Source organism: Rhineura floridana, chromosome 2 (assembly GCF_030035675.1).
Source record: "Rhineura floridana isolate rRhiFlo1 chromosome 2, rRhiFlo1.hap2, whole genome shotgun sequence".
Classification (NCBI taxonomy): Eukaryota; Metazoa; Chordata; class Lepidosauria; order Squamata; family Rhineuridae; genus Rhineura; species Rhineura floridana.
The window spans coordinates 225390428-225400822 of NC_084481.1; the positions used below are offsets into that span (position 1 = coordinate 225390428).

The 10395-nt window shown below is 37.8% G+C and overlaps 1 protein-coding gene across 4 annotated transcripts in view; it reads left to right on the forward strand.

Moving 5' to 3' along the window:
- The window catches only part of PPP2R5E (protein phosphatase 2 regulatory subunit B'epsilon), a 105623-nt gene extending 95228 nt beyond the window's left edge, over nucleotides 1-10395 (forward strand). For 2 of the 4 annotated variants that reach the window (XM_061612382.1, XM_061612381.1), the window contains exons 13-15: nucleotides 4919-5020; nucleotides 5661-5804; nucleotides 8109-10395. In XM_061612382.1, the coding sequence (XP_061468366.1) occupies nucleotides 4919-5020; nucleotides 5661-5804; nucleotides 8109-8208 (346 nt within the window). In that variant the 3' untranslated portion in view covers nucleotides 8209-10395. The remainder of the gene's footprint in view (nucleotides 1-4918; nucleotides 5021-5660; nucleotides 5805-8108) is intronic. The other 2 variants (XM_061612383.1, XM_061612384.1) reach the window with 2 other exon arrangements.

A 10395-nucleotide genomic window follows, 5' to 3' on the forward strand; every position in this document is an offset into this window, starting at 1 on the left:
TTCTCCCTCCAGTTTTCATACCTCCTTCATCTTGGTCCAATCCCGCTTTTCGTATGATATGTTCTGCGTATAGATTAAACAGATAGTGTGATAAAATACAGTCCTGTCTCACACGCTTTCCGATTGGGAAGCAATCGGTTTCTCCATATTCTGTCCTAACAGTAGCCTCTTGTGCAGAGTATAGTTGCGCAACAGGACAATCAGATGCTGTGGCACTCCCATTTCTTTTAAAGCATTGCATAGTTTTTCATGATCTACACAGTCAAAGGCTTTGCTGTAATCTATAAAGCACAGGGTGATTTTCTTCTGAAATTCTTTGGTCCGTTCCATTATCCAGCGTATGTTTGCGATATGATCTCTGGTGCCTCTTCCCTTTCTAAATCCAGCTTGGACATCTGGCATTTCTCGCTCCATATATAAGAGCCTTTGTTGTAGAATCTTGAGCATTACTTTACTTGCATGGTATATTAAGGCAATAGTTGGATAATTACTGCATTCCCTGGGATCCCCTTTCTTTGGAATTGGGATGTATATGGAACGCTTCCAGTCTGTGGGCCGTTGTTTAGTTTTCCATATTTCTTGAAAGATTTTAGTCAAAATTTGGACAGATTCAATCTCAGTAGCTTGTAGCAACTCTATTGGTATGCCATCTATTCCTGGTTGTTTGTTTCTTCCAAGTATTTTAAGAGCAGCTTTCACCTCGCATTCTACAATTTCTGGTTCTTCATCATATGGTTCCTCTGTGAATGAATCTGTCATCCTGGCATCTCTTTTATAGAGTTCTTCAGTGTATTGCTTCCATCTTCCTTTTATTTCATCTCAGTCAGTCAGTGTGTTCCCCTGTTGATTATTCAACATCCCTACTCGTGGTTTAAATTTCTCTTTTCATTTCTCTAATCTTTTGGAACAGGACTCTTGTTCTACCCTTTTTGTTGTCCTCTTCTATTTCTATACAGTAACTATTGTAATAGTTCTCTTTGTCCCTACATACTAGTCGCTGTATTGTTCCATTTAGGGTTTTGACTGTGTTTCAATCTTCTTTTGCTTTTGCTTTCCCTCTCTCTCTAACCATTTGAAGAGTTTCTTCAGTCATCCATTGGGGTCTTTCTTTTTAACTAGAGGTATTGTCTTTTTGTATTCTTCCCTGATAACATCTCTGACTTCATTCCATAGTTCTTCTGGTTCTCTGTCAGCTAAGTTTAAAGTCTCAAACCTGTTCCTTATTTGATCTTTATATTCTTCTAGGATGTTATTTAAATTGTATTTTGGCATTATGATTGCTTTGTTGTTCTTCTTTAGCTTTACTCTGATTTTTGATACAACCAGTTCATGATCTGTACCGCAGTCTCTTTTTGCAGAAAGCATGGAACTTCTCCATTTTCTGCTACCAATTATATAATCAATTTGATTCCTATATTGACCATTTGGTGATGTCCACGTGTGCAGTTGTCTTTTTGGTTGCTCAAAAAACGTATTCGCAAGAAACAAATTATTGGTTTCACAGAATTCAACAAGTCTTTCTCCTGCTTCATTTCTATCTCCTAAGCCCCATTTCCCCACAATTCCCAGTTTTTCTCTGTTCCCTACTTTTGCATTCCAGTCCCCCATGATTATCATCACATCTTGTTTTGGTGTGTGATCAATTTCTTCCTGTACGTCTGTGTAAAATCTCTCAAATTCCTCTTCTTCTGCGTTTGCCGTCGGAGCATAGACTTGGATGATGGTTATGTTGATAGGTTTCCCATTTAATCTCATTGATATCACTCGCTCAGACCTTGCGTTGTAGCTCCTAATTGCTCTTGCTACATCACTTCTCACTCTTAAAGCAACCCCATTTCTTCTTAATTTCTCATTTCCTGCATAAAATATTTTGTAGTTGCCTGATTGCAAATGTCCCATTCCAGACCATTTTAATTCACTCACGCCAAGTATTGTGATGTTGATTTATTTATTTATTAAATTTATTAGTTGCCCATCTGGCTGGTTGTCCAGCCACTCTGGGCGACGCACAACATAAAAACATACAATTCACATTAGAGCGTTAAAATTTGAACAATAACACTAAAATCTAACCCACCCCAAAGGCTTCCTGAAGAGCCTGATGCGTTCCATTTCTTTCTTGACTATTTCTAACTTTCCCTGGTTCATCCTTCTTGCATTCCATATTCCTATCGTACAACTCTGGACTCTCCTTTCGCATCTGTGCGCATCAGCCTCTGGGCTTCCTTTCAGCTTTGACCCAGCTGCGTCATTAGTCACAGTGCTACTCATACTTGTCCTTTGTTCTTCCCCAGTAGCTCGGTGAGTGCCTTCTGACCTGGGGGTCTCATCTTCTAGCACTATCTTGTGTTGCATTTTGGATACTCTGTTCATAAGGTTTTTGTGGTAAGAGATATTCAGAGGTGGTTTACTATTGTCTTCCTCTGAGTTTGGATACATCTTAGTCTGGTGTTTCAGCTTTGACCATTTCGCCTTGGGTGCCCCTGTTGGAGTCTAGCCTCTGGGTCTAGACTCCTGACGGCATTGCTCTCAGCTTGTTCAACACTCTCAAACCCCCTCACTATGTTAAGGTGTGTATCCTAAAGGGGGTTGAGCATGTGGATTTTCTAAATAATTATTTAGGCCAAGGGTAGAGAAAGTGAAGAAAACCACTAAAAGCAATTCAGTATGGGAGGGATCACACATAGATTGTTTTTGGGGGTTGGGGGAGATACATATGGCAGGGAGTAGGAGTGAGTGGTAAGCTTGTACTCCCTATCTGTGTTCATAAAATATTTAACAAATAGCTGTGTGCATATGTGAATTTCCACAGGCAGGGCTAGGCCCCTGGTGTTCCTTCTGTCTACCTCTTTATTGCGAGGGTTGAATTGCCTAAACAGGGACTGTGCACATATGAACCACTTATCTTTTCAGGAATAAGTGGTATACGGACAAACCCCCAGGCTGGTTCTGCTAATTAGGCAAGGTGAGCAACCTCCCTCTCCAACAGCAGCAAATTCCTTAAGCATCAAGATTCCTTGGGCTTTTTCTGGTTGCATATGTGATGAAGGAAGGTGTGCCAAAGTGCCCTCCCTGCCATCCGATGCACGTATAAAACTTCATAAGTCATCTGTGAACAGCAATAAGATGATTTCCAAGCTGGACTATTACAGATTTTTGAACCGAAATATTTCATCTGTACACTAACTAGGGTCACATTTCAGAACCTGGATCCCATTTAAGGGTTCCTGCCCGCAGACTGAAAGTTTAATTTATTTAAAAAAAAAAAAAAAAAAGTATTGATGACTTTTCAAACAAAGTTTCACAAAGCTGTTCACAACAATATGCTAACCATAATAAAAAATTTAAACCGGATAAAAGCAAAAAATTCATTACATTTTTCAAAACGTCACAAAATACTGCTGAGATCAGCACTAAGTATCCTGCACGGTATGATCTTACTAAAAATTGAATTGGGGAAGCACAAAGTTCACTCCATATCCTGAGCCAGCGTGTTATTGGAAGATGCTCTGATTCTGATCTTTTTTACAAGACTGAATAGTAATATCAAAAATATAGCCAAAAGACTGAGAACAATTTGCAGTTCACCAAGGCCACGGAAGGAGGTTTACTCTGGTTCCTTGCACAGTTTATGTGGAGGACTGTGCTATGGTTGAGTGATGGTGGTGTCACCTGTATTTGGTATATTGGGAACTCTGAAACAAAGGCTATACTAAGCACCAACTAGAGCAGTGCAGAGTTTTATTCTATTTAAAAAAGTGCTTTTTAAAGTGTCACTTTAAAATCACAGCAGTATCCTCTGGATAAAGCCTGAATAGGAGACAGCCTTGAGGGGCAGACAAATCATCAAAAGCTAACTAAGGAGGGTTTATGGAAGATGAATCCCTAACTTTCTCATATTTTCCTATCGTGGGTCTCCCTAACTGGACACACAATCCTTTGTGTGTCTACTTTAGGAGATAACCCTAATAAACTCAATGGGACTTACTTCTAGATTAACATGCAGAGTATCGCACTGAGCTTCTACAGTGTAATAGGAGGGAAATGTAAATATGAAAGTCCTATTTTATTTAATTCTCTTCATTCTATGCGTAACTGCTTTTTTCCCATTTTCTTTTTCTGAATTTAGTCTCCCTTCTCCCCAGCCCTTTTTCTTATGATTTCTTATGCTTTTGTCCTAGTCTGTTGGCATAGTTGAAATCAAGGACTAGAGTTGATTCCACTGTTCGGTCTCTCTAGAGAGAAACTTGAAGGTCCCAAAGGCTTTGGGCACCATTATTTTGGAGTTTGGAGCACTTAGCCCTATACTGGTCACAGATGAAATGGGAAGAGCATTTCTGGGTCATCTGCCTGGACATTAGACTCTGGTGCCATGCTAGGTTTTGTGTTAAAGATTGTTATATACTTTCACTGCTTTCATTTGTTTCCTTGAATTGTGAGTTCTAAACCTCAATTGGCCCTTGTTCTCTTTTCCCAAAAAATAATAGCTTCTTGAATTTGGCTTAGTACTGTTTATTTTTATTTCACTGTTGCAGAATATGAAAAGGCTCCACACTCTGAATTGGGCTGGCTGCTGACACTTCCTGTCACAAAATTTATTAACATAGGATTCCGATTCCATAGGGACATCACAGATTTGGGGAAGAGAGGAAAGGGGCACAAACCCTGGATTACCCTTGAGAGCTATGCCTCCTATGGTCCTTGCAGCTGGAACACTGCCCTCAGCATGTCCAGGAAACGTGAGCAATGTGTAGGATTAGAAGTGGCTATAACCGCTTACATGCAGTGTGATGGTGACCTAGATTAACCTATTTCTCAGGAGTGAAATAAAATGAATTTGACCATAACAAGCATATGAAACCAGAACAGTACCTGTCCCATTTGAATGGCGAATGAATGGAGTCGTTTTCTTTCACAGGGCTATTGTGGCTTTAGTATACAACGTGCTGAAGGCATTTATGGAAATGAACAGCGCCATGTTCGACGAGCTGACGGCCACTTACAAGTCAGATCGCCAGCGGTAACTTTTTAAAGCCTTTTTTTTGTCAGCTGTGCATAAAGCCTGCTGCTTTTAGTTTTTGGTTCTTTTTTTACACTTTGCAGTAATTGCATAATTTTCACACATGATTGATTGCAATGCTTCATTTTCCCCCCTGCATGCTCATTAGCCTGGCCCTTGCAAGATGTATAGATGGTTGTTCCTCCCCCCCTTTATGAGATACAGTACCCATTGCGTAGCTTGTGAACTTGCATTCCTCACAGAACTTCTTTTGGCTCTATGTTCTTAAAGATTTAAATGTATCAAGACTTTCAGTAGTAAAAAAATAAAACAATTCTTTTTTTAAAAAAATCCAATAATTTGCCATCACTTTGCTTGAAGATAATGTCCAGAATGTATAGGAACTTTTTGTGAGTTGAAAAAGCATTTGATACAACTCACACATGATGCTTATTGAAATCTCTAAGCAAAGTGACACTTTTTCAGTCTTTTTGGCTTTTCTTCATAATAACTTGATACATTCAAAGCTTTGACATTGCTGGATCTAGAAGAAGTGCCATCCATATGATCATTAGTTGCACCCTAGTTAAAATGTTTCTCTGTCTTTTCCTTAATCATCCTTCTCCAATTATAGTGCATCATCTTTTGTCTGAAATTTCAGCTTATCCAAAGCAGCAGGTGAAACTAATGAGGAAACTTCGGGAACTCCGGGCAGTTTGCGACTTGGTGAAAGTCGTGTCTTTTGTGAGACTCGGGGTTCCCACAAGCAAAGCGAAGGGTACTGTATGTCATCAAGCCTTGTTAGGTTAGTATAGCCTCTCACACATTTTTGGAGGCAGTAATGTTGTTCAGTTCAATCACCAAGCTCACAGCTCTCTGTTTAAAGGTTTTTAAAAAAAGAAAATAAAAAGAAATGTAATTAGTGGGGTACCACGTACCCTTAGTTTTGTACATTTATGCCTGGCACACACAGAAAGTCAATTATGCTTGATTTATTAAAATTTTGTTTGAACTAGGCTATGCAGCTTGTACAGTGCTAAGGCCATCAGGGAATCTGTGAGGTGCTGCTGATTGGATGTAGTGTGGATCTTTTTGCAAATGTTATACAAGTTTCATCAAGAAACTAGTTACACTCTTAATTATTAGTGATTCATTGATTGTGTTTTTGGCATGAGCATGAGTCTTGGTATTTGATAACCTCAAATGGTCAAAGTTAAGGCTTCACCTACTTTGCATGAAACACATTTTAAAAATCATGAGATCTGGAGGCAGGTATCCAAACAGCTGTTTATTTTAGGTCTTGAGAATCTCCAACATGGTTTTTGACTTTTTGTCGTTGAATGGCAGACTCCCATGCCACACCACAATCAGCTTTGAAGTTCACTTTGGTCTCAAAAATGGTTTTCCATGTGCCTTGGGAGAATTTGAGTCTAAAGCCCCACTGACTGTCTGCACAGGATCCCAGTAGCAATAAGCAACCTGATTTTTATAGAAACGGAAGGCATTAATCGAGTAGAGGTTACCCTTTACGAGGGAGTAAGCACTGTTGTCATCTCATTTGAAATGTGGTGTTGGAGGAGAGCTTTGTGCATACCATGGACCGCGAAAAAGACAAATAATTGCGTGTTAGAACAAATTAAACCAGAACTATCACTAGAAGCTAAAATGATGAAATTGAGGTTATCATACTTTGGATACATAATGAGAAGACATGATTCAGTAGAAAAGACCATAATGCTGGGAAAAGCAGAAGGGAGTAGAAAAAGAGGAAGGCCAAACATGAGATAGATTGATTCCATAAAGGAAGCCATAGAGCTGAACTTACAAGATCTGAAGAGGGTGGCTTATAACAGATGCTATTGGAGGTTGTTGATTCATAGGGTCGCCATAAGTCATAATTGACTTGAAGGCACATAACAACAACAAATCACTATTCTATTCACTGGGGACTCCCCCGTAATAAACAGCTTTAATTAAGATTATAGCCTAAGTTTGTCCTAGAATACAGAATGTCACTATTGCCAACTATGTGTGGCATACATAATTAAAACTGACATTTTGTATTCTTGTATCAGGTTATCTATTACTGTTAAATTAAGATAAGCCATTTTTTAAAAGGTTAAATAACAGGAAGACATGGCTGTAGATCATTAGGACTCTAGCAGCCTGAAAAGTATGCAGATATTAAGTTAGTGAACCTGACAGATATAAAGCTTAAGTAACAATTGCTTTGTGAAACATTGGAGCTCAAATTTGGGTCACTGTCTGGCTGCAATTCCAGTGGTTGGAAAATAGAAAAGAATAAAATTGGAAAGAAAATATTTCTCCATTTATTGTTCTCTCTTTCCCTATACATTCCTATCTTCATCATTTTTTTGAAAAAAGTTTTTTTTAAAAAAAATAATAATGAAGAAAATAGGAATGTATAGGGAAAGAGAGAACAAGAAATGGAATAATATTTTCTTTTTAGTGTTCAAATTAGTGATATAGTCCTATACTAAAAAAAAAAAAAAAAGAGAGATTCAAAGAGCAAGTTAAGGATTCACTAGAAAGAAAAATAAATGTACTGGTATGGATGAGATCCATTGCTAAATGGAGCTCTGTTGATTTCCATCTCCATAGTATTTGAAGTAACATGCTGGTCAATAATAGTTTTTTTTAATGGCTTCAAATACAGGAGCAGTAACACATTCCTTACCTCCAAAAGTCTACAAAAGTCTGTTTTTGATACTTAATTGTGTTCATTCTGTTGACTTCCGGCTACCTTTGTTTTGTTGTAGAAGAGAGGTTTTCATTAACTTGGGTAAAGAATCAGGACAAGATCTGTCAGTAAATTGAGCAAGCAGCCTGACCAGAGTTGTTAGAATTCGATGCTACAAGGCACCACCAGCGTGGGTTGTTCTGTGAATGCATGACACTACACAGTTGCTGGGCTTTTGTGTGTAATCTTAGGATGTTTCAGAGAAAATGGAAGCCTTGAGATACTCAGTGCATCGTTGTTACTCTAGTGCTGTTTTGTTTCTGTAGCTGTACTAATGTCAGCAACAAGGTAAAACAAGGCTCTTGAAAATCTTCCCTTGCTTCTAATGCTTTTTTTTTTATTTACCAGTGAGAAGAAAAAGGAGAAGGAACGTGAAGAACTATGGAAGAAACTGGAGGATTTGGAACTAAAGCGGGGTCTTAGACGTGACGGAATAATTCCAACTTAACAAAAAAGAAACAAAGCGACATTAAATAACCTGTGGAGTCACACATGTATGTAGTAGAAGATGGAGCAACAGTTTTCTGTATTGTGCAACTTTACAGTAGATTTCACATTTGTTTCATTATTACAACAACACTGTATATATCTGTCTCTTAAGTAAAGGAAAATAAATAAGAACTTCAATCCAAAGTTTGGACAACAGATGGACTTCTCAGAACTTTGCAAAAATAATCATTGTTTTAACCCTTCTTTAAACCAGTCTTCAAAAGATCTATTGATGAAAATTGCTATGTCCAAATTCCATTGTCAGGACCTGTTCCTTATTTATCATTAGCAGAGAGTGATGCAACTTCAAATGTGAACAATCTTAAATTTAGCTTGTCTTTCTGCTAAACTGTTAAATGTATTTATAGTAAAAGAGAAAAAAAAGTCATTTCTTATGAGTTTGTGTAACATCTTTCTCATCTGGATAACTATGCTGTAATTTGCCTTTGTTTTTTTTCCTCCTTTTTGCACATCTTCATGAGTTGAATGTTTATACAGATCAGGGCCATGGAAAAAAAATAGAGGTCCTTAATGCTAAGAGTTTGTTCTGGTATACGCAACTTTTGAGTACCAGACTTGCTTTGGTGCTCTTTCAGTGTGAACATTACGAGTAAACATAAAGTGGTTATAAACAGAATTGGGAAATGTGCTCTGGATTTGTCAATGAATTAATTGCTTGTGAATCCAAGCTCATCTTGCCATTCCTTATCAAAGTGGCAACAACACAGACTTCAGTATCTGACCAGTATTAGTTGTACACAATTGATAACATGACCGGATTTGTCTTAGTAATACTGAGGCTAAATTATTGTATTGCTATACATTTTCTTTAGGCTATTTGGAAATAATAATAATAAAAAAGAGCACATCTATGAAATTGATCTCATATGGTCATCATGGATCTAACATGGGGCGGGGAGGGAAACTGAGCAAACAGTTTGGATTGTTTGAAGTTGTTGCCTTACCTTTCTAAATAAGTATTTATTAAACATTCCAGCCAAAAAGAAGAAAGAAAAGATGTAGCCTCTGGGGAGGAAAGATTCTCTAGTGTTTTGCAATTCTAATACTTTTTTTTCTCATCATAGCAACATCTTTTGTGTTTTGAGCTGGAATGGATTCCAGATAACATACTTCAGCTTTCTGAACTTAGATGCTCGTTCCTAATTACTGTATTTGTTACTAAAAGTGGTTCTAAAAAATCCTGCTGGGGGCGGGGGAGAATATTCCAATTCTGGCAAACCTAATGTCCTGAGTATTAATAATAAAATTTAAGATGATTTTATATCAAAGGTGCATTGTGACCAAATTGTTTAAGGTTAAAAACAAAGCAAAAAAAATGTGGGGTGGGGGGGAAAGAGGGCTGTATTATAAGTATACATTACTGGCTATCTGCTTTGTATTTAAAAGTGGAATCTCACATCTTTGGTAGATAAAACGCTGATAAGACTTGTGTACAGTATATATTTAGCTAATGCAGGTGCATTATTATATACCGTAAGGTATGTGTTTTTCAGGATTTTTCTCCGGGATGCTTTTGAACTGTTATAGACAGCAAATGACAACAAAGATTGATAATCCTAAACCATTGATCCAGCAGTATTTACAGTATAAAGCTGAATTGGTGTTCATGAGTCTTTTGTGATAGTTGCAAACATGAATTTACCACCTGTTACCATTGATAGAAGTACAGTATAAATACCAGCTTGTATATTTTTCTTCCTCCCATTTAAATATTTGGTAGAGTTGAGGGTTTCTTGTTTCCAGGCCAAAAAAAGGAAAAAGAGAGAGAGAGTGGGAAAAAGTCCCCTAACTGTCTGACGGACTACTGTTTTGGGGTTATCAGATCACAGTTTGTACATGTGAGTCTTTGCACATGGATATTGTAAACTCAAGAACTTTGTAAAATCTTGACACGGCTAATTTGTTGGGGGGAGGGGGACGAAATCCAGAAGTAAAAGTAGTCATATGCAACACCAAACACAACATGGTTTAATGGGTTAAGCTAAGCCTCTTTTAAGAACATTGACTGGGACTCAATGTATACGTGGCAGATGCTGCCATAGGTGAAACGTTCTATTTTAAAAAGTGCTGGAGCAAAAGTGCAAGCTGAAATACTGAAGATGAAATAAATTTATAACAAATCATA